Source organism: Epinephelus fuscoguttatus, linkage group LG5 (genome assembly GCF_011397635.1).
Source record: "Epinephelus fuscoguttatus linkage group LG5, E.fuscoguttatus.final_Chr_v1".
NCBI classification, from domain to species: Eukaryota; Metazoa; Chordata; class Actinopteri; order Perciformes; family Serranidae; genus Epinephelus; species Epinephelus fuscoguttatus.
In genome coordinates this window covers 18,466,012-18,489,884 of record NC_064756.1, presented here as the reverse complement: position 1 = coordinate 18,489,884, position 23,873 = coordinate 18,466,012, and the positions used below count along the sequence as shown (strand labels likewise).

The window sequence follows — 23,873 nt, the reverse complement described above, 5'->3', positions numbered from 1 at the left end:
GCTGCCTTCAAGTGCTGTCGGAGGTATCAGTATCGCAGTCGAATTTATGCACATAAGCCACTCAGTCTGGGGTTGCAGCATGTTGAATAGGTCTAGTTGAATGTCTAACACGATGCACACGTTTATTACTGGGTGGATTTTTATTTTACTTTGGACCGAAAGTAAGCAGTGCACAGCAAACAGGATGAACGATAGTAGTAGTGTAATTTACGAGCTTACCCGGAAGGCAGCACGAGAGCAACAGAAGCTGCTTGAAGAGTTTTCCTAGCATTTTTATGCAGATCAAAGTGTCATTACTTTTTTATTCCAGAGACAATAATATAAATAATGCATTCGTAAAAAAATGTTTTATTATTACAAATAAATAGTAAATAAACGTGTCAGAATGATGAGTTTTGTTGGTTTTGTTTTCACAGAAATGAAACTCAGATGGATGCTGGGTGGATTCCTCTGCAAACAGGTGCGTGATCATTATCATCTCAGACCAACCTAAACTGAAACTAATGATGATGCAGTTTCCTCAGAAGTGTAGAACACAGACACATCCACACATTTTTATTTATACACCAACATACAGTATATATACATATGCATATAATTACTTTGTGTGCTATCACATTGGTCATCTATTGAGACCCACTTTAAAACACAGTTCAACAACGTCATATAATAATATTAAAGGCAGGGTGAGCAGTTTTCTTGAAAAGGCAAAAAAGGCCAGAATTAATAAATTGCAGCCGTCCTCCTGCACGTCTACCCTCTCTGACTTAAGCCCCTACCACCAGACATGCTTGGCCATATGCATGTGCTTCATACAGTAACCTGTGCGAGTACTAGTCATTCATTTAAATCACTCCAGTCGATCAATGCTGTTTTGTTGAGGCAATGCTGAGACAACTACGACCCTGATTTCACCTGCCCTGTTTGGTTTGGTTCAGTCGAACTCAAGTTCGTTTGCCCCCTAAGTGTGGTTTGTTTTAGCAGGTGTGAACACAGCCATCACACTCAGGTGTGCACCAAAACAACCAGACCGAGGTTACAAAGGAACTCTGGTGTGGTTCGTTTGTGGTGAGAACATGTTCCAACCTCGATCTGAACCAACTGCAGTCACATGACACATTGTTTGGGTTAAACATGAGCATGTTACAGTCCTGGAGGATTATTAATGTGCACCTCCTCCTGTACTGCCTTAATATGCACATTCAGCACATCCAATGCATCAAAACATTGTTTTCTAGTTGGAGCCGCGCCTCGTTTTCAAACTGTATGGTTTGACTAAAATGAACAATGACAGCAATATAGCACACGATGAGCAGCGCTAAAATCAACCTGCGCAGTTGTCCCTCCATTGTGACATTAGAAAGTGTCACATTTATCTTGCAAGTGTACTCTTCTTCAACGTTTTGTTCACTTCCTGGATTATTTCCATGGAAATTCTGACCAATCAAGAGCAGCTTTCTCGCACAAGGCATTTGATCTGGTCCACTTGTAAATGCTACGAAGACTACGAACCAACTCTAGGCAATTATGTAACTTTGCAACAAAATTGAACTGAAACCTATATTGTCAGACTCTCTTTTTAGTCCGTCTCGCTTTTTTTGGGGTTGCTTTGGAGTGTAGTCAGTCATTGCTGGAATAGCAAACTTTCTGCATGATTTTCCACCACTGACTCAGGTTTTTACCGTCTGAAGGGACCTGCAGCGGCATCTGCATTTGTAGAACAGTCCATCTCTGTATCTCTGTAATGACTAAGCAGCAACCTCCAGGGCTGATATATGAAGACAGTACAGAAGTGTTAAAAACTGCAGCTCCATAACTGGTCACCTGGGGCAGGCTCCAGATGTCTCAGTGTCCATAGACCTTCATGTTAAAACGGCTGTTCACAGCCTGGTACAAAAAATGGATTTGGTCTCTATCGCTAATTTTAATGTATGTAAACTGCACAAGAGGGGAATTTTTACATAACTTGCTAATTTAAATTTTATTAAAGGTTAAAATTTTAAACTTTTTTATGCAGTCTATGGTGATGACCTGTGATTAGCCATGATGACCTTGTTCCTGTCATGGGCTTGATCTTCTTAAGGCAGAAAACAGAACCAAGATGAGGTGCTGAAGTTGGGTTTCCTCTCAAACCACTTGAATTACAATATGCTGCAAGGTTATTTTGGATTTTTTACCCAATGATGAAAAAAAAACCTTGCGTACTCCAGCTCTATGGCCATCTAATATTGGCGGTCTCTAGTGGTAACCAGCTGAGTGGTGCACTGTCAAAGGGGCATTGCTTCAACTGACTGTTCACATTCTCTCTGCACCTCACCGACTCCTCTCCGTTGACTGTGACATCTATTATTGAATACACACCTACTGACCCGTCCTCAAAGCCCAAAAACACATACTGTTGCTCACACACAACCAGAGTCAACGGATTCTTAGCCAGAGACACACATCCTATTCTTTCCCCGTCTGTGAGTCGTACAACTGTGAGGACGGGCCTTGCGTGCAGATTACAGACACTGTTATTCTCCAGGGTGGTGGTGGGGTGGGATACGTAGGCAGCATAGCATCCAGTTTTAGCCAAACACGTTTTAATGACAGGACCCTTGGCCTTAAATGAGCACAGTCTGACCTGGGATAAGTCCAAGATGTTGATGGTTTCATTATCAGTGGACAGCAGGGCGTAGCTTCCATCAGAGGACATTTGGAAGTCTTGTGGCTGACAGTGAAACGTATCAGGCAGCTGGAAGTGCCAGCACAGCGTCTCCTCCACTATCTTCCAGGTGTACACCGCCCCTGAGGCGGTCAACACCACCACAAAATTAGGGTGCTCTGAAAGCGTTTGAAAGGCAACAACATGCTCTGAGCTTTCCGCGCAGGAGAAACGCTTGCTGATCGAGCCCGACCACAGACTGGCAGCTAACAGGTCTCCACGGCGACGGCCGATAAGGAAGGTGCTCTCAGGCGACACCTGGGCGTCAGATAGATACGGGTGTATGTTGCACACAATGCTCCCTTGTGCCAGCTTCCAAACCCGAGACACCCCTCGCTCAGAAATACTCACCCCACAGTTACTGTTAGGGGTGATCAGGATGTCTGTCGCTCTGCTGCCACTGATACGCAGGATGTTCTGACCTGTTTCTATCTGCCACACATATATGTCCCCAAGTGAGAGTGTCACAAGGTGGACGTTATCTGGGGTAAGGCGCAGTTTTACCACAGGACCGTCATGTAGGAATTTAGCATGTGGAAGTCCTGTTTCTAATCTCCATCTCCACACCGTCTCTGACCCATCGGAGGTGTAGAACCACTCAGCTGCTCCATCAACCACCACTTCTTTCACTCCACACCCCATTTTCGGAGCTGTACCTGCAGCATCTATCATCCCAGAGTCCCACACTGTCAGGCAGCCGTCATGAGTGACACAGACAACATCTGAGGCCATTTTGAGCAGCGTCTGAGGCTGCTTGTTTGTCTCCAAGGACAGCACACACTCCCCTGTGCTGACCTTCCACACCAAGACGAGGTGGCAAGTGTCTAACAAAGCCAAGAAAAGGTGGCCATCCTGGGAGAGCACAGCCTGGGTGAAGGCCTTCCCTTGTGGAGCCAAGAAGCGGTCCCACAGCTCCCAGTCACACGTATCCCAAAGTGCAACCTGGTGAGACTGACACACCAATAAAGTGTTGATTTCATGAGAGTAGTCTACATTGAGGATGGTGTTAGATGTACCCCCAGGAAAGCTTTCTGTGACAAGTCTGGGTGGGTTTCTTTTGGCTGCCACATCCCACAGAGTTACACTTCCTGTCCTGTCAACACATGCTATTTCCCACTTATTTTCACACAGGATTATTGATGAAACCGCACTGTGGTTTGAGTTTGAACAGGTGCCGAGGAGGCTGCAAGTGTTGGTGTCAGATATGGACACTGTGCCGTCCTCCTGCCCGCAGTACATGTACAAGCTATTAGAGGAGCAAACCAAACAGGTCACGCAGCTCTGACACTGAAAATGAGTCAAGAACTCGCTGGAGACATCAACCACACTTACAAAACTCTCATCTTTCCACCATATGAATAACTTTTTCTGACATGCAACAAACCCCTCAACTTTGTTTTCCACTTTTTGGCTTAACTCTGTTTTCAAAGGGTCCCTAATCTGCAGGAACACCTCTGGGTCCGTCACATCCCACAAGAAAAGCTTGTTGCATTGTGTGGAAAGCAGCATGAATTGGCCGCTGCTCTTCACTCCTGCAAACTTCAGCTCTGTCTGCTCGCAGCTCAGTGATAGTTTGACTACATCACACCCAGAGCCTTTCCAAATCCAAGCTGCGCCGTCATCCATGATCTCTGCTACAATCCCACGCTCTGTCCCGGCTGCTTCTCTAACTGAGACGTCCTTAGTTTTGGCATTACAATTCAAGCACTGAATGGAGGGAACAAAGGAGGGAGCAGGGCAAAGCGCTACTCCTAAGCCGCTTCCTCCTTTTTTCCTGTCCTGTCTGATCTCTCTGACATAACCCTTGAGCGCAGGAAAGACCTTCAGATAAGGCAGGAGGCTCGTCTCTATCACTGTGAGCAGCTGCAGGGGCGAGCTCTGCAGTAAACAAGCACAAGACTTCAATATGCTTGCCAGGAGTGCTCTCTTCCTTGTCAAACAGTCGTGGGAGGACCCATCCTCACTTTCCAACATGGTTACAAGATCTCCCAGGAGTCCTGCTCGAACCATGGCCTGGTGAAACCTCGAAGACATTAACAGCCCCTGCTCCAACTCCCCCCGTCTGTCACTTCCTTGTATGTGATGCGGCAATTCTAAGACCTTCCTTAAGTTCACTCGGCCAACCTCTTTAGAGGGAGAGGTGAAGACAAACGGCTGGCTGGATGGCTGCCTGTCTATGTACATTTCTGTTTGGGACGTGTCCTTGTTTGGTCCAGATTTCTGCTTTACAAGAAGTGGTTTTGCACATCCACAAGCCCATCGACCACTGAAATAGTCCGCCATCGCTGAATGTATCTCCCTCCTCACCTCATGAGAGCCTAAATACCTCTTAGCCACCACCAGCTTGAAATGCCTGCTCACCCAGAACAAAACATGTGACCCTGCAACTGTCCTCCTGATGAGAAACTGCCTCAAATCAAGCAGAAGTCTCTCCACGTCGATTTGCGGGACCCTCATTTTGGAGGAAGGGCTCTCATCCTGCTGATAACATTCAGTCAGCACTTTATTATCACAGGACAGCAGATCGACGAGCTCCGCCTCAGTGAGCCCTGTCCTGGAGAGGGTGAGGTAGGAGACGGCACGAGCCACGATAGAGGAGCCGTGTTTCTGCTCCAGGTGATCGAGCAGCGCAGAAATGGATGAGTGGATGCCATCAGGGAGAGATGACTCTGTCACATCTGAATCTGATGATGAGGGAAGAGAAAGGGACAGAGGGAGAGAGATGTCATGTAATCAGGCCGTGAAGAAAACTACAGAATATCACCAGCCTCATCCTGTAAGAATCTGTGTGTTTGTTTACTACAGTAGTCGTACCAGAGTGCCAGAGCGAAGTGTGTAGTTGCAGGAGTCGAACGTAGAGAGGCAAACAACAGGAAGTCAACGCCTGGTTCACCAGCGCCTGCTGTCCGGATGTCACCCTCCGCCCTGAACTTCTCAGCAGTGATGACAGCAACTTCACACACTGTTTCCTGTCCACCAATCCCAGCTGAACACACACGTATCCTAACTCCTTCTCACTGCCCTCAGACACACACTGAGGTGGACTTCTCTGTGGGCTGATGGCTTGCAGGATTTGTGTTCGGTTGGGGGAGACTGTGAGGATGAGTTTGACGCTGGGAGGAAGGGGGGACGGGAGGCTCTCCATGATGTGGGGTACAAAGTCCTTTTTGATGTGATGCAGGCCACCGAGGATGAGAACTAGAGGCTGTTTGTTGGAGGGCATGGAGGAGAGGAGGGACAAGAGACGATCTTTAAGCTCGGACAGACACATGATGGATGTCGGGTTACAGTTGGGATTGCAGTCTCTGACGTTAGTGATACAGCCAGGGCCACCCAGGTCATCGGGACTCTGCTCAAGGGACGATCTGCTGTTATATCCACGGCCAATTTGATAACACAGGCTGGACAAAAGGTGTGTTGGGGACGGGTTGATGGACTGGTTGCAAAAATAAGTGATCACAACAGGATCACAGTCGGGAAGCCAAGACTTTATCTGTAGAAAGACAGAGACAAGTGCAGTTAAGTATCTGCAACGATTATTATCATTATCAATTAATCTGATGATTCTTTACCTGATGAATTGATTAATTGTTTGTCTATAAAATGTCTATGATGAAAAAATGTCTATCACCATTTCCCAGGACCCAATGGGATGTATTTAGATGTCTTTTCTGTACGTCCAAAAGCCCAAAACAAAATTGTGTGTGTTCATCCTACTTATATATGAATACTTACTTCTGGCTCTGTCTGTTTGTAGCATGTATTTATTGATTGAATTTGAAATGGGTAGGTTGTGGAGAGACTTAAAATGTTTTACTTTACATTACATTACATTTCAGCTCGCTTACCTGTTGAGCACAGTGTGCCAGCAGAACTGTCTTCCCTGTGCATGGTCCTCCTTTCACCACCAGTGGGCACTGTTGTTCGCTCTGCTCCACGTAGGCTCTGACCTACAGAGAGTGAAAAGGGAACTACAGTGATGTTGCACCTGCAATATACAGCTCTATCAGAGTGTCACACTGCCATGTTAAAAAAATATATATATATATATATATTAAACCATTTAATGCCGTGCTTTGTGTTTAGAACCACTGAGAAAAACTCCTCCATCCTGACCTCTTCCTCCTCTGGCCGTATGATGTCATAAAATCGAGACAGGACGTCACATAGCTCCTCCTGCTCGGCCTGCTCTCTGGCCGAAGCATCGCTGAGCTGGGAGTCTTCTCTCTTTGCTGAAATGCTCAAGCTGTCAATCATCCCCACAAGGTCAGAGCACACTTGCTGGCACAGAGCGTCAGCATAGCCCCGCCTCCTGGCTGTGGTGTAACCATGGCGAGGGTCACACTCTGTGGCAGTGGTGTAGACTAGAAGCTGGGAGGATGTGATGAAACCAGGGAGGAAGTTGTCACAAAGCTCTGAGTATAATTGTCCATGGGTGGGTGTTGTCGTCAGGTCGACGGTAGCAGCCTAAAGATACAAAATATTACTTTGCACAGCACCTTTGATACAACCTGCATCTATATTTCATATTGAGCTATTTCTGTTTTATTACAAAAAGTGTTTTATTTTCATTTTATTTAACCAGATGAGTCAATTCAGAACCAGTTGTCAATGACAATGACAACCTGACAGGAGAGACAGAAGGCAAGGAGCCATCATTTTGTGGACACAAATCATGTTTCTCTGTAAGGGTCAAACAATAAACTTAAATTGCAAATACCCCACATTATTTGACTCAAAATTTTTGATGTCTTGGATGTTTACAGAGGTGATTTATTAGCTGAAGTTGTTACGGCCTCCATACAAACAGTAACAAAACCCGGCTCACGAGGGGCAGGAGGCTGTAACATATAAAAAGAAGACGCCACACCAAAAGTTACAGTTTACCCACAAGCTTTAGTATTTAACCCCACAGCATTAAACAAAGGCACAAACAAACCTAAGGAAAACAAAAGGGACTGGAGACCCCGGCCAAAAGGAACAAAAGGAGGGAAGACGCTGGGCCAACAAAACAGTGGGTCGTCGCTCCCAGCGTCTCCCCCTAAACTAACTAAAATAGAAGCTAAACCTAACTACCGGCAAATTCAGCCCAAACTAACACAGCAAACTAAAACAAGAAAACCCCAGCACCTAAATGAGCATGGGGGGAAAGAACCTGCTTGGGGAGAGAGAAAAAACAAGGGAGGAAGAAAAACACTCCTCACTACTTGTGCTGTCGTCTGTGTGCCACACCTCCCCGTCTCTACACTCCCTGCCCCTCTGATCACCTCCTCCTCTCTCTACCTGAGTGCAGTTTGCAGATTGCACTCAGGTGCGCAGCAGGCAGAGGGAGGAGGGAGTCAAGGCTGACAGAGAGAGAGAGAAAATAAGAGAGAACAGGCTGGTATCTCTTTGTGGTAGTTTGCCCGTTTTTGTAATTATTTTGTGTCTCTTTGCAGTATCTTTGTAGTCCTTGTGTATCTCATCATGGTGATTTTATCTCTCTTTCTGCACAGTATCTGTTAATTTGACTGACATTTTGCAGTAAAGCCGGGTGAGGCCCTGAAACTTAGGGCCCCTGGGTCTGTGCCTGGTAAGCATGTCTGTAATCTATGTGTAAACTGCCTGAAATTTGCCATGACAATTTCTGATAAGCCCCATGCTTTCCTTTGTGAAAACAAAACTCGAGATTTGGTTTCTGAAAGGCAAACAAGATCCACAACTTTTCGAAACAAAGAAAACAAGGAAAAAAGAATCTGAACATGAAAGTTGTAGTTTTGGGTCAATGATTCACACTATAATGCGTGTGAGTTAAAGTGGAGAGCTCCTCCTGTGAGACAATAATGGACCTTACCTCCGGCTGTGGCTGAAGTTGTGCCTTCATCATCTCTCTCTCGCCTGTTGCGTTGATGACCTTGTGGATGTAAACAAGGCAGCGTCTGATGACATCACTACCAGGACGGCTGTCCAGAGCGAATCGCAGATCTGCGTCGAGGGCTGAGGAGAAGCAGCAACACTTCAGCATCAAACTATTCTCTCCACCACACACGCAGACATACACCTCACCTGATCTGCAGAAGCTCTGCGCTCTCTCTGGGCTCATCAGACCGTTGTGGACACACAGACTCACAGTGGTCTGAAACACACTCCTCAGCTCTTCTGTTTTAGCCTTCATCATCATCTCCTCTTCCTCCTTAACGTCTTCCTGCTGAATCAGATAGAGTTGGATACTTGGGAGAAAACAGCATCACAACGTAACAGCTGTGACAGAAGACAAAAATATTATTTATCCAGGCACATTATGTCTAAAATACTTTTTAAATTATGAATTTAATTTAATTTAAATCATTAATTTATCTCATTAAAAATAAAATAAATCACATTTTATTAAAAATTTAATAAAAATAATTTAATTATTGAAAAAAATATTAATAAAGTGTTATAAGTCATAGACACCAAACTATCAGTACTCTCTGCTCAATAAGGACACTAATTAATACTCACATTTAATTAGTGGCCTACAGCTGTTTGCTCAACAGGAGAATCTTAATCATAACTTAATCTGAATGAAGACAACAGATGAATCATGCATTTCTGCGCTTCAGTGTGATCACCTGAGGACAGCAGGTGTTTCCATGTGGACGTCTCAGGCAGTAGGAGGGAGGGATGGTGTTCTCATCCCTCTGGTACACTCTCTCCAGCTCCTGGGTGCTGACACCCGCCCGCTGGCCCTCCCGCAGCAGCAGCTGGTACTCTGACACCTCCACCTGGGCGGGCAGGCAGGCCTTACCATACTGATGTCCCACCAGGGCCTGCAGCACCGCCATGTGGACACAGAGGAGACAGCAGCATGTTCAGTCCTGATTATCTCACACTTTTATGGTTGTTTATGGATTTATGAAGCTTGGCAGCTGATGTTAATGTACATTATAGTGTGTTGCTGAAAGTGCCTCAGGGCTACGACTGCGCTGATCACTCTGTATAACTCAAACTATGATTTAATTGCATTTTATTTTAATAAAACTATGATGCTGCAGTAGAGCCTGAGGCTTCATGTACTACTACAAACGCATGACTACATTAATCCTGATGGTTTATTTACCAGTAAAAAAGGTCCCGTGGAGCTCTTTCTGCATTCTTTAATCAGCTGCTGTCTGGTGTTTTCATCAGGCCAACGACTGGGATCACTGGACTCAAATGGGTCGATCACCTACACACACACACACACACACACACACACACACACACACACAGCCACACACAGCCACACACAGCATAATGGTTAAAACAAACTAGAAGAGAGAAATATCTGATGATCAGTTTATGAAAAGCACACAGTGAGGAGCAGTAACAATCGGCCAGGTGGCAGCTCAGTAACATGATATAACATGATATTCTTCCATCTCTCTAATTACACACACTTATGAAAAGAGATGGCACAATGTGCTGGTTAAACTGCCCCGAGGTGGTTTCACACACATGACGCACAGTCGCGTTACAGCTGCTCATCTGCTTTTCAAGTCAAATTTAATTAGGCAAAGTTGAGTAAAAATTGACTGCGCTTTTAAGGGAATGGCCACAGGGGGATAATGGGAAAGAAGAAAGGACACACACACACACGACTGGTAGCTACCAAATAATATTGCTTTTGTATTGCACTGCTGGCAGTGAGCGATGTTACACAGAGAAGTCTTGGCGATGCTTGAATCTGTCTGTAATAGTGCTGAAACAGTTAGTCAATTATCCCTGCAGTCCACTGACTGAAAATACTTTTCTGGCTGCAGCGTTTCAGAATAATTTAATTCCATCCATGCAGGGATTGTGCAGGGTTTTTTTCTGCTGTTGGTCAGAAAAAAACAGTAACTTTAAAAGAATATTTAACCTACACAATATTCATGCTGTGTTACCTTGAATTGGTGAAGAATTTCTTGGATGCCTCCACAGATAAAGTGAAAATATTGGTTTGCTGATTGATTCTGTGTTTAGCAACAGCAAATCTATATCAGAACATCTATTGATAAACTCTCACACAACTCATGCAGTATAATGCAAGTCTCATTTACCCAAGAGACTTGGATTGTACTGCATGAGTTGTGTGAGAGTTTATCAATAGATGTTCTGATATAGTTTAAGTTTTAAGTTCAATCAATCCCTATCCCACTTCCACCAATCAGCTGACTATGGGCATGCCTTCTTCTAGTTAGCCTATCAAACTTTGCCACAATCTCCTTCAGCCATTCATGTTGCTGCTGCCAAACTAAATCTGTTCTCTTCTCTGCTCCTGTCAGCTGTCATTTTAGGCAGAATCATTACGCCCTCCTCCAGCTATTCACCTCCAGTCACCTTATCCCTTGCCCAGGACGAGCTCATCTAAAGCCCACTCCTCGACACATCCTCAGCTCCCTCTTCATCTCATCTCATCACCACCACCAGCATCTAGACTCCATAGAGGGGCTCCCTAATCTACTACGTCTTTACCGCCCTCCTGAAATATGTGACATAATGATAGGGTCTAATTGCCACAGACTTTTCACATTTGTCATACTTATGTGCACATGTAAATCTCAGAATGAGTCTCTCCCGGTTAAACGTGGTCCCAAATCAATCAATAATATCAATATACTGATTCAAGGTAACATAGCATCACTAATTAAAATACAAATGGCCATATTGTAGTTGAAATGTTCCTCTGATAGCAGCAGCAGCTTCTGTTATAGTCAACACTGCATGAACAATTAAACAATTGAATAAAACAATATTCAGAAATTAATTGCTCTACATCTAATTTTGGTTCAGATATCTGTTTACTATTAGGAAAAAGATGCACATTTCAGTAGATCATGAAGCTATAAGAATAAAGACACCACCAGGGACACATCACTGTAAACAGCAACTTTATTTACCTAATTTTTGTCAAGGATCTCAAATAAAGTAAGTTACATTGTGCAGTGGAGCACAGCTGAGTGCTCCCTCTGGGTCTAAAAGCCTTTAGCAGTGTGAGTGGCTGCGACATTACAGTAAGTGTTACAATGTGAAGTGTTGATTAAAGGAAGCAAAGGACATTAAACTTTCTAAGAAAAAGAAGAAAGTAACTTTCCCATCTGCAATACAAAACATAGATAAGCGTGCACTCACCCTGACGTCCAGTCCCAGTGTGTGTCTGCAGTGCTCTCTGAGTTTAGGGAACACACTCTCTCTCAGAGCTCTGCGCTCCACCACACTATCTACACAGAAACACAAACAACACACACATCTATTCACAAAACAATTCAGAACGTATAAACTTACATCACTTGCTTTGCTACATACCCTCGGGGTTGGAGCACAGGTAGAGTTTCACACAGGTGGAATTCAAAGACGAGCCTTGTTTTCTTCTGGAGCGCATGCTTAACTGCTAAAATAAAGCAAAACAAGGGAGGAAAAAATTGGGCATGAACATGTTCAGTGACCCAAATAAGAAGTTCAGAGTGGCTGCTTTGCTGCTCTTTCTCTTTTCCCTGTCGCTCCACTCAGGAAACTCTGGCCTCGGGTGTTTATAGAGCGTGTTATCACGAGCACACCCACTTCTAGGGACTGGAGCGTCTATCCAAAACACACAAACACATGCATTTAAAAACCCATACAGCCGCACAGTTGTGTACATTCTCAAATATGTAGGGCAGACCAACAGAAACTCAAGAAACTCAGAAACAACTTTTCAATATTTTTTTATTAATTAACATTTGTACACAATAAATACAAACTTTGTTTTGTTTTTTTGTACAGCCAATAATAATATGCAGAAAGACTTTTGCACCTGTTCTCATTATTGTCACCATGGCAACAGTCCATGAAGACAGAGAAGGCCAGTTGTTCCATCACATCGTTAATAGCGGCAGCTGTGAAGCCGCTCCAAATCGAAGGATGAAAAATAAAAGAATTATATAATACATAACCCCCCCCAAAAACAGGCTCATACCAAATAATTCAACACTGTGGCGGACCGGAGGGACTGTGAGAGAGGGGGAAATAATCCTGATCAAAGTGGCAACTGGCAACAAAAAGTCATTAATTTTATATGTGATAGAAAAGACTGATTGAGCATCTATGGTGGGAAGTTCTGCTGTAAACCATAAACTTCAAACAAGTCTGAAAGCTCAGAGAGATGAAGGAGAGGCTGCTGCTCAAGTCACCTTGACCACGCTGTCACAAGTCGGTGCCAGTTCCTACAGCAGCAGGGGAGCAGAGGTTTGGATCTGAAACTGCAACTCATTCCGGGATGTGGATGCTACACAAAATGTTTCTAAAAGCTGATGCAAAAATATAGATTTTTTTTTTAGCACTGTCCTCATTTCTTGCATCACTTTTCTCAGTCTGACATAATTCACCTGCACCTTGCAAAGAGGGAATCGATTAGTTTGAGCCCAGATTAGTTTGTTTCCCATCTTACAAAACGTCTAAAGCTGTGCCCCAACTCCAGGCTGCATATTATTACCAAACAGTGTGCACTTTATACAAGAAATTAAGATACTTTAGAGTTGCGTATCAACAGGAAATGTGCTATGATACTGCAACTTTGGAGCTTAGGAGAAAGGAGAAAGCAACATAGATAGATAAGCTTATTGTTGTTTTCTGTAATATGTCTGGAGCTGTTTTAAAACAGGGTGCAGGAGCTCCCTCTTTGCTTTTTTCTGTGTGTTTGGAGCAGTGCTGTGCATCAACACCACACTCCAACATCTGCATCTTTGAGTGTACTTTAGCGCTCTACAAAATCAAACCCTGTTTGGAATAAATATGGAGGAGGAAACTGGGACACATCTTCACATCTGATCCTCTCATCTTTTAAACAATCACACACACAGGCTCGTCTCAAGACTATAAAACCACATTGTCTCTCTACGTCTTCTTTCCGAACGTCTCTTATTATAATCATGTTTTTTGTTTCATAAGTTTAGCAAAACATCAATTTACATTGTCCACAATTATCTCTCCATCTCTTTGGAAGAGTGGGGGATAAAAAATAAACATCAGTCACACTGAAACAAAAAGGATTCGCCACAGAATCAGAATGAAAAGAATAAACTACAGTGATTTATGAGAGTCTATTCCATCCATTCTGACGCTATGTTAAGGTACTGCTACTTTTCAGGGAAGGTACAAATAAATAAAAGTGCTACGCTGCCCTTTAGGCGAGGAGTTGTAAAGGCTTGAGGGGGGATTTATTTACTTTGAGTAAAAAAGAACACAACAGAATTGTACTTAGCTCCGTTTGAATGTCATTTGCTAGTTCTGTCCATTAAGCATGATGCATTTGCTTTAAACATCTCTTTTGTTGTCTGTTTCTTCTGTGATCACAGGAAAACCTGGGGGTGATATCAAATTGGAAATGATACAGGTTATTTTTTTTATGGACGTGATGGAGTTGCTTGGCATACAAAAGAGAAAATAACACCTGTGAGTGTAATGTGTGTCAAATAAACAAGAATATATGTGATAGGTGAACTGATCGGTGTTATAAATGAACACAATCATGTGAGAGGAGATATGATCTGTAGGGATAAAAGCTATACAGTCCATTCTGTGGTTAATAAAACCTCCTGACCCCGAATGCGATCAGTGTCTATATCATCTCAAATAAAACTTCTCTTTATCACCACATAGTGAATACCAACAATGTCAGCGCCTCCTGAAGGCACCACCGGCCTCCTCCTGAACCAATCAGCGACACAAGCACACAGAGGGTCACAGAATGAGAGAAGATATAGCGACGTGTGCGTAATATAATGCAACTGTATGTGTGTATATGACAACCATCGATTCACACTGACTGCCAATGGACAGAACAGACATTAGAGAAAAGAGGGAGGGAGGGAGAGAGGAAAGGGAGGGTGAGAAGAGAGGCGGAGAAAAGAGCAGAGAGGAGGATCCAGCCTCCTTCTTCTCTCTTGTTCATTCATCCTTCCCTCCTCTTCTTTCAGCTCTCCTTCATACTGTATTTACAATGCCCTTTCAGAATAAGATGAGGATAAAACTTCCACTACATATCAGACATGGTATTTCAATCAGCTGAGTTAGTCTATATGAAACGCTGTGCATAACATTCCTATGACAACAGTAATGTACTGTACTAATACACATCGAATACGTATGATGATAAGGACTATATATGGCAAGGGAAGGGCTGGCGAGGGGGGAACAGTGCGTCCACACACCACCAAGTTTCTCTGTCCATTTACTTTGACCCCAACTGCACCCAGCTGTCAATCATAATCATGACACGTTTGGCAAGTTTTGTACTTTCTGACTCTCGTCGAGCTTACACTTCAGCTAGCCCAGACACTCAAAACTATGGTAAAGGGTATCAGACAAGTAAAAAACATAATTTACCTTACGGCATATCTTTCACCAGTTCATCTTTAAACTTATTTATTTGTCTGTTTTTTGGTTTTGGCACAGATTTACTCATTTATTTCTTCCCTATTTTTCTTTCCCCCTAACTTTAGCAAGCCTTTTTTGCGAACTACCAAGCTGAAGCTGACTTTTATCATAGAGTTGCACCAGCTACTGCACCAAATGTTAATTAGCAACATACTGTACGGCATACTGCTCTAGCGTTAAAGTCTAAACTCTTGTAACAATAACTAAAGCATTTACGCCACGGCTGTATAAAGAGAAATGGAGACAGCTTTGGAAAGTTGCTCAGTGGTGTATGAAGACAAAAAGTTTGACTTCTCATGTACAAATTACCCACATCTTCTCTATTGTTGGGCCCATGGAGCAAGCATGCTACAGACTTTCACAAGCTGAATGGCTAACTTCCTGTATAGCCTTCCGCTAACTTGAATGGGGATAAAATCATATTATTGTGCAGCTCTTCTGCGCTGATTATGCTGGAACTGGAACTCTGACAAATGGAGAGGAAGCTGGAAGACACACTATGAACCCATAGAGGTGGAAGGTAAAGGCTTTGCAAGACGTTCTCTCTGCAAAGTCTTCAACCGATTGGATGGTAAAGGACAGGGGCATCAATCCACAAGCAAAGTCACAGAGGAAGTCACTGTGGCTTTGAATTAAGAGAGCTGAACTGTGGGCACATGCTGCTGGGAGTCAGGTCAGCGCCTGATCAACCCCATCTATGTCGCCTGGGTGAGGGTGTCTGATTTTGACAAACCCAAAACACCCGATGACCCCAGGTCACATCACTGACGATGTGTCCCAGTCCATCCAGACAATGTGTCTTGCACAGACTTTCAAAATATTATTGGAACGAATGGATCAAATTCTTACAGTGAAAGTTTGTGGGGATGGTGACACTTAAACAAATGAGCTACTGATTTACAGATGTCTTTCTAACAATGTAAGTCTATGAGACCAAGTATATTTGGGCCCACTGGCACCACATGATGGACTCAGGTACTGTAATTCCACTGTTTAGCCACTACAAAAAATGGCTTCAAAGCCTGACGCTGTTCCCAGGGGTCTGATTTTCGCCAGCAAGCTATTTGCTATGTTACTATGCTAATTAGAATTTCACAGACTTCAGAGACACGCTTCTACGTTCATAATATTTTCATCTATAAGTGCTCTCTCTGTATCAAGGACCATGATGGATGTAAGTCTTAGAATATATTGTGTCATCTTCGACAGTTTGCAGATGTATGTGATCTTACGTGTCTTTTCTCAAAATAAATGACAAAAAAGGTTCCAAGCTCTAGCTAGCTACGCATACAATGATGCTACAGCAGTATGCAGTACAGTATGTGGATCATTAATAAGCACTGGCTGGTGTAGTTTTATAGACAGTTAGCTTCAGATAAGCAGCTGGCCACATCTCCTTTGCTCCAAACATAAGCAACTGTCTTTCTTAAATGTCTTTTGCCTAAGAAGAGCTTAAGAAAAGCAAATGTTGCTTGGGGAAGACAACAAACGATTCAATATTAAGTACAATGTCGTACTTTTCTTTAACAATCCATTTTATTTTTTTTGCCTAGCAGTATTAGTATGCAGTAAGTTATATTTTTGACTTGTCCAATAATCCTTTACTAAATCTTGTCAGTCTCAGGGCTCCATAACTTTTTTAATGTTCCATTATTTGTTCGAAAGTGAGTGAAAAAAGTGACTTCCTGTGCTTATAGATAAACTGCTTTACAGTATCATGAAGTAAGCGAAACAAGAAAAAAAAAAAAAAAAAAGAAAACCTGCCAAACCCATCATTAACTTTCCCTCGCACTCCCCCTCTCTAAACATTCTTCCTCCTCTTCAGTGTGCTCTGGTTTGCTGCCCGATGAGGTAAAGTTTTAAGGCAAGAATGGAAGGACAGGTGTGGGAGGGCGGAGGGGGATGTGGGGGTGGCTACTGCTGCACTTCATTAGAAAGCTAATACAGAGATTATTTAATTGGATACTTTGCCTTCATTCCCTCTCTTCGCTCCCCTCCTCAACTTGAGGATGAGAGAAGATGCGGAGAGGCCGGGGGGGGAGGGGGGTGTCGGACGTGGTTCAGTTCGGTTTACTTCACATCACTTTGTTTAAGCTGACTTCAGTTCAGAGCAGTTCAGTTCCCCAGCCTGTAGGATGTGTCTGTCTGTCATCTAGTTTTATTTTTTCTGTCTCTATAACTGCCTGCCAGCTTCTCTGTCTGTCACACCAGTGTGATCTCCACCTCCTCCGTCTTCTCGCTCTTCTCCTGCGGTCGGCGGGGGTGCTGTTTGGGGGGAGGAGGAGCAGCTCGCACCTGCAGCAGTGAAAGAAAGCATCATAAATATATTTTTTTTAAAAAAAGGCAAAGTGAGGGGGAAGGAGATGGCCTACTTTTCTTAATTTGACAAACAGATCATTTCCTGCTGTGGGACGCAAAAAGTAAGGAATATTTGCTCTCTACTTTTGGAGCCTTCTTAAAAATAAACACAGTAGTCTGAATTGAAATCATAACTAGGATTCACAGGCAGTTTAATCAACACTTTGTGCTACATAGGGCTGCAATTAACGATAACTTTCACTATTGATAAAACAAAACACACTTCTTGAATAGCTTTTATACTAACAGGTCGTAGTTTGCTTGGACCTCCTTCAGGGGTGAAGCGCAGTGGCTGAGAAAATCCTGGAGACACTGGACTCTTGCCAGAGCTTTGATCTACAGTGGGAGAGAAGGACGGAGATTAAAAAACTTACAGTAAAAATCCACAATGACATGAACTCAACTTTTGTGTGTGTGTGTGTGTCTTACTGTGGGAGGTTAGCGGTCCCTTGTGTGACGAGGCGGGTGGTGGAGGCTTGTGCTCCCCGTTGAGTGCCGTGGAGGGTGATCGTGGGAGAGGAGGCGGGGTAGAGGTCTCGGGGCTGGTGAAGGGGCTGATGGGAGGTTGGTCATATAGCGGGAGAGGTGGCAAAGAACATGGCAACTTCAGAGATGGAGAAATCTAGAGAAAAGGACAGAAATAGAGAAATACATGATTAAAAATTTGCAGCTTAGCTGTGATGTCAGAAATAAGTCCCTTGCTGTCCTCAATTCCATTAAGTTGCTGCTGAACAACATGCAGAATGGATCAAACGCATCCAAAACAACACCCTCTTTCACATTAAGTGAAGTTTAGACCGCCTTCGTGTGTAAAATTGTGTTTTTGAATCAATTCTAATGCAAATTAATTGGCTGAAACTGACCAGACTATAATTAGACTCATCTTGACCTCGAGAAAAAGACTTCACACTTGGTGGGTGTATTGCTGAGGAGCCACGGAGGTGCAGTGTCGAGTGTGCGCTCTTGAGATCCTCGGCATATTCATTAGTGTTGTGTTATGTAAATACTGTGTCAAGTATTAAGAGGGGACCCCTATTAACTATTACACCGCTGAACAGCATGCTGGGTACAGCTCCCTGTTTGTCACTCGATACAGTATTGAAGCAACTCAAACATTTCAAGCATTAGCAATGTAACTTTTGGAGAGAACGTTTTCGTTCTAGGAAATAATCTGGTCCCACATTGCTAGCTGTTTGCAACTGACACATATAATCTGGCATTGCTAGGAGATGCAACTATTTCAGAACTTAAGGGAGCACAGTGTCAAATAAAGTTGTTTCGATGGGCAGTTCACGAGAAAGCTGCAAGCAATCTGCCCATCACTAACAGGCGACAACAGGAGCGACATCAGCATTCACTTGGAGTCGTTTCTCTGTTCACCTGATAAATGAAAGTCCAATAGTCACTCTCTTTTTCATTCTGTTGTTCGTCCCCACCATCTCCTGAGGGGAACATCGGTCTGTCTAAATGCTCCTCAGTGTTCACCAGCTAGTTGCTAACTCTGTCTGTCTGCTGTTTGTTGCTAAGCAGGTAGTGTACAGACTTAAAAATGCTAAAACACTTCATAGAGCTGAGTGGAACTGCAGGCACATGATGTGGGATGTGTTTTTGTCACCAGAAGCAGCCCCTTTCACATTAGAGCAATCTCATCCATCGTTGATGAAAAAAAAACCCACTAGAAATCCTATAAAGGATACCCTGCAGAAATATTGCAGACAACTTTTACCGTTTCCGTGGCAGGAACCAGGAGGATTCAACTTTTTTTTTTAACAATCTCCCCCACATGCCACTTAAAAAACATTAGAGCTGTTGCGGTGTGTGTTATGTCTACAGGCTTTTCGGAAGGGAGAGGCTGTATCCTTCCTGTTGCTGAACCACTAATAGGGCAGCACTCTGAGCCACAGATAAGACTTCTTTCTGTGATTGCAGTGCAGGGTTTTTATCAGAGCGCTGCAGGAACACAGCAGCTCTGATCCACTGTTTGTGAACTCTGCCCTGCTGTTAGATGTACTGGACATCAGCCAGGAAAGGGAGGAGAGGAGGCGAGGGGGGGGGAGTGGCACACCAGACTACACCATGTGCTTGGTATTTCTGCCCTGAGGAAAGACTGATAAGACCAAATTTCCAGCTCCTCAAGAATGATGCGTTGAGTGTCTGTTTGTTACTTAAGTGGCAGTATGTCTCCATTTTCAATCTGCGCTCCTGTATTCGAGTCTAAGATTGCTTGTGTCACTTCCCTGACTTAATATCTCTGAGACTCATCACTGTGTCTGAGCGCATCAATGTACCTGTATGTCACCCAGCCCTCCTCCGCTGGTCTCTCCATTCTCAGTGAGATCTTCTACCAGCACGGAGGGGAAGACGCCCACCCGTCCGTTGAGCTCCCCCTCCCAGAAGCCGTCGTCTGTCTGAGTGTCGCGGCTCAACAGGCGGATCACAGCTCCCTCGGAAAATGAGAGTTCCTCATCCGCCTGGCCCTCATAATCATAAAGTGCACGGACGTACATCACTGCGGACAGAAAGGAAGATAGAGAGAGCAGTAAGATACACAGAAGGAATAATTACTCTTGGGGAAATGTAGTCCCTCCTCTGCCTGGCCGTCATTGTTATTAAGAGAATGGTACACACCGCTTGAGAGAGGGAGATACAGAGGAGACAGAGAGAAATAATAATTAGGTGACAGAGTTTCCCCACGCATTCAGGTAGAGCAGACACTGTAGGAAGGGGGTTGGAGGAAGGGCAGTAGAAGAAGAAAGATGTGGTGTGGATGCACCAATAGTGTTGCAGAAACAATTTCATACAACTGCCTCACTCTTGTTTCTGTTCCAGTCAGTAACTGCTGTGGCAGTGACAAACATTTCTACTTATTTAAACGTTGATATGGAAAAACAGCGGCCAAAATATAAATGGATGAAAAGGAAATCAGGAGGGACAGCTTGTGGAAGCTGCCTGCAGGTTTTTACTGAACAGTGGCCCGCACACACTTCAGGTTTTGCCTTTACACTACTGTTTAGTACTGCTACCATAAAAATATTTTTATCTCGTTTCACCCTGTAAGGTAGACAACCCACACTTACTTATTCTAATAATGCTCTGCTTTGCAAATTGAGTGGTGTTTACAGCTGAATTCGGAGCTACTCCAGTGGAGCAGTAAAGAGAAAAATGCCTTTATCAGTGGCGCATAATAACCTCATTACAGGAAGAAAAAAACTCATTCACCCTGGTACAACTGGAACTAGCTTGTTTACTAAAACTCCTGGCACGTAGTTTAATTATGTCAAAGACTAATTTAACATCCCTAGGTTTACAGTGCACTCACTGTTTGTATCTCCATTGATGCAGCCGGAGTGCAGCTCTGGCTCGGTGGAATTGGACGAGGTGTGTGATCGAGCGTCAAGCGTAGCCAGAGACTGGAGCATGCTCAACAGACTGTTTGAAGTTGGGAACTGCAGGTATTTCTCTGGGACGTAGCCGACATGACCTGTCTTATTGCGAGCCTGGAAAACACACACGAACACACAAACAACCAATAAAAACAACGAAAAAAGGCAACATGAAAACATGCATGGCAGGAGAAAATGAAGCACCAATGAGCCACGCAAGGCTGTGAAACGCACGGGATAAACACACAGAGCTCGAGAGATAATGCTCAGGGTGCCTGCAGGTGTCAGACACTTACATTTATTGCTTTTTAAGACAATTAAAGACGATTTTAAACCAAATTTAAAACAGATTTTTGGACTAATCTTCTTTCTCTTATTCAAGCACTGCAGGTAAGTACAAAGGTAAGTAGTATATATGTAGTACACTGTGCAGGAGAAGATTTTATGAAGGAATATGGTCATTAAAGTGAGTTAGGTTAATTTACATTTTGCCAAAAGATAAGTGCAAGTAGTATTATGTTCAGTAGTATGTTTAAAGATCTGTTACATACTTTCACACAGGAGAGCTCGACTCATTTTGACAAAAAACTAAATTAAATTAAAAGATAAATGAAAATGGAAAAAAAATGTTTGTGGCAATTCAAACCTCACAAATTAAAATTTAAGACATAAAGGTATAATATTTATAATACGGAATTTTAAGACATTTTAGGGACCCGTAGACTCCCTGTAGGGTCTGAAGAAGGGCACCTGTGGCCCGAAACGTCACTCCAGGTTGGTGGAATAAATGCAACTGAAGGGAGCTTAAGTGTGCGGATAATTCTTTGTCTTTTCAGTTTAATTCATTTAGTCCAGCACCTTTTTCATTTTTTGGATGTGTGCGGCTGCTCTGTTTGTATTCAAGGGACCTGTAGACACCCTGATGCTTCTGTTGTATAACGGTAAGCGCAATGTAGGTCTGGGTGATGTGGCAAAAATCTTCTATCATGATATATGTAATTCATATCACAGTAACGGTATACATCACAATATAGTAATTGTTCTGTAAATTAAATTAAGAAATAGTTTTAAATAATCATACCGCACTTATCACATTGGATTACTGTCTTTTTTTGGAACTTGTATACAAACAAAAATTCAGGTGCCTCACATGAAGCAACACTTAAAAAAAATTCAAAACAGTAAAACTAAAATCCTTTCAAAATAAAATCTTTAAGGGTGCTGAGGACAATAATTGTGTTTGAGTAGTAACCTGTTACTATGTTTCAACCTTTGCTCTCGCCCTCCATGTCTGCCCAAATCATGTTACCTTGCGAGAAAGCAGGATTCGCGAGACTGTGAGATCACGAGAGAATCACAAGATCACGCCAGAATTCTGCCCCAAATTGCTCCTGCTGTAGAAACGGTATTGCTGGTATTCTATTCATGTTTATTCTTGTTTATTTCATTGATGTATATAATGTAGGTACAGTGACAACATATATTTTATTTTTTTAATCTTCTAATATGTTAAGTACTAGTGTTAAACACTGTGGCATAATGCACATTCCATTTTTATTTGATTTAATGCACATTTTCATTTCTATTTTACTTTATTGCTTTATATTTACATACTTTTATTTCATACTCTTATTCTTACTTCTGATCATTCTCTGTTCTTTACATCGAAGTGACTGTAACAAATCAAAATTTCCCCTCGGGGATCAATAAAGTATTTCTGATTCTGATTCTGCCAAATCTCTGCCAACATATTTCTACCACCACACAGTTTATATCATCATATTGCCAAACTCTGCACATCTGTGTGATCACTGCATGTGTGTGTGTATTTGTGCACCTTGACCCAGTCCTCCATGTCTCCGTCCTCAATGACCTCCAGCATCTCCTGTTCATCAATAGTTAACTCATCCGGCTGAGAGGCCTGTGGGAGAGACACAGCAACAGTGTCAAAGACAGAGCAAGACGAGACATTCATACAGTAAAAACCATCCACACTAGAGTCCATCATTAATAATTCATTTTAAACTGCTAGAAAAAGTCACGGTTATTCACATTCATCAGCATATATGCAACAGTGGCATTCAACTTTGCTTACCTGACTACATGCACGGGTGAACTACTGACATTTGATAGGTGTGTAACCAGGTAACCACAGAAGGGTAATCTGTGTGTGTTGGGTTTGTACCTTGTATGAGTACAGGACTTTGCAGGTTAGCGGGTAGTTTCGGAGGGTTCCCGAAGGACTGGAGCTGCTGTCATCAAAAACCTCCATATTCTCTTCACACTCTTCTCCCTCCTCACGCTCCAAGTCCACTGTGCCCTTTAACACACAAACACACAGCCAGATAATGTCAGAACCTCTGATAAGTACAAGGACAAATAAGAAAAGCACCATTCACCTTTACAGCTCCAGGATAAAAACAGATCAAGTACACAAAGAGTTCTCCAAATACACAAAAATTATATTTCCTGATGTGACGCCCACCTTGTTGACTTGTGTTATTTTCTTTGTCTATGCTGGTATCTATACCTGCTAGGTCTGTCCATGTAAGAAAACTTTCATTTGTTACCTTTCCCCTCTCGTCCTGTCTGTCTGCACTCTCTGTGCTGGCGTAACAATCTCATCTATAGCACTGCTTACCTTTGCTTCCTGCCAGGGTTTCTCTGTCCTGCTCTGTGCGGGTACTACAGCTTTTAGAGACAGGTGTAGACAGACTAATGTTTCATATGATCCAGCACCTCCCTCTTTTGTTTCGTGAGAATTTCACTGGCTTATGTGATGGTCATGTGATCCAGCTGGTAGAAAGATCCATCACACGCAGCAAGCTGACCCGGCCGCAACAATAGAGTGTGTGTTTGGGTGCTTGTGTTATCCATTCCCAAGTGATTGTGTTTAGTCATCAGATTTCTGTTGACACAGTAAACTCAACACCGGTGCAGAATAAAACAGATGTGTGTGTTTTGTATATGAGTGGGAACCCATTCCCTGGGGAAATAAATAACCTCCAGGTGTGTTCTGAAGGTGTTCC

The 23,873-nt window shown here is 43.2% G+C and overlaps 2 protein-coding genes across 3 annotated transcripts in view; both read right to left on the bottom strand.

The window, feature by feature from the left end:
- Positions 1 to 24: 24 nt before the first annotated feature.
- LOC125888233 (NACHT and WD repeat domain-containing protein 2-like) lies at positions 25 to 16,700 on the bottom strand. Of its 2 annotated transcripts, none has more exons than XM_049575443.1 (10): positions 11,996 to 16,700; positions 11,822 to 11,910; positions 9,789 to 9,896; positions 9,301 to 9,498; positions 8,753 to 8,894; positions 8,541 to 8,683; positions 6,824 to 7,174; positions 6,556 to 6,657; positions 5,522 to 6,200; positions 25 to 5,391 (listed from the first exon to the last, which is right to left on the bottom strand). In XM_049575443.1, the coding sequence occupies exons 1-10, from the start codon at positions 12,069 to 12,071 to the stop codon at positions 2,213 to 2,215; spliced, it is 5,067 nt and encodes a 1,688-aa protein (XP_049431400.1). In that variant the 5' UTR covers positions 12,072 to 16,700; the 3' UTR covers positions 25 to 2,212. The 2 variants fall into 2 exon arrangements, with proteins under 2 accessions (XP_049431400.1, XP_049431401.1); XM_049575444.1 differs by having other exon boundaries at positions 8,753 to 8,891.
- A 141-nt stretch (positions 16,701 to 16,841) lies between these two features.
- The window catches only part of LOC125888235 (F-BAR and double SH3 domains protein 2-like), a 92,327-nt gene continuing 85,295 nt past the window's right edge, over positions 16,842 to 23,873 (bottom strand). Inside the window, exons 15-21 of the mRNA XM_049575447.1 lie at positions 23,030 to 23,164; positions 22,682 to 22,765; positions 20,781 to 20,958; positions 19,750 to 19,970; positions 17,891 to 18,083; positions 17,709 to 17,797; positions 16,842 to 17,398 (exon numbers count right to left, since the gene is read on the bottom strand). Coding sequence (XP_049431404.1) covers positions 17,306 to 17,398; positions 17,709 to 17,797; positions 17,891 to 18,083; positions 19,750 to 19,970; positions 20,781 to 20,958; positions 22,682 to 22,765; positions 23,030 to 23,164 — 993 coding nt within the window. The 3' untranslated portion in view covers positions 16,842 to 17,305. The remainder of the gene's footprint in view (positions 17,399 to 17,708; positions 17,798 to 17,890; positions 18,084 to 19,749; positions 19,971 to 20,780; positions 20,959 to 22,681; positions 22,766 to 23,029; positions 23,165 to 23,873) is intronic.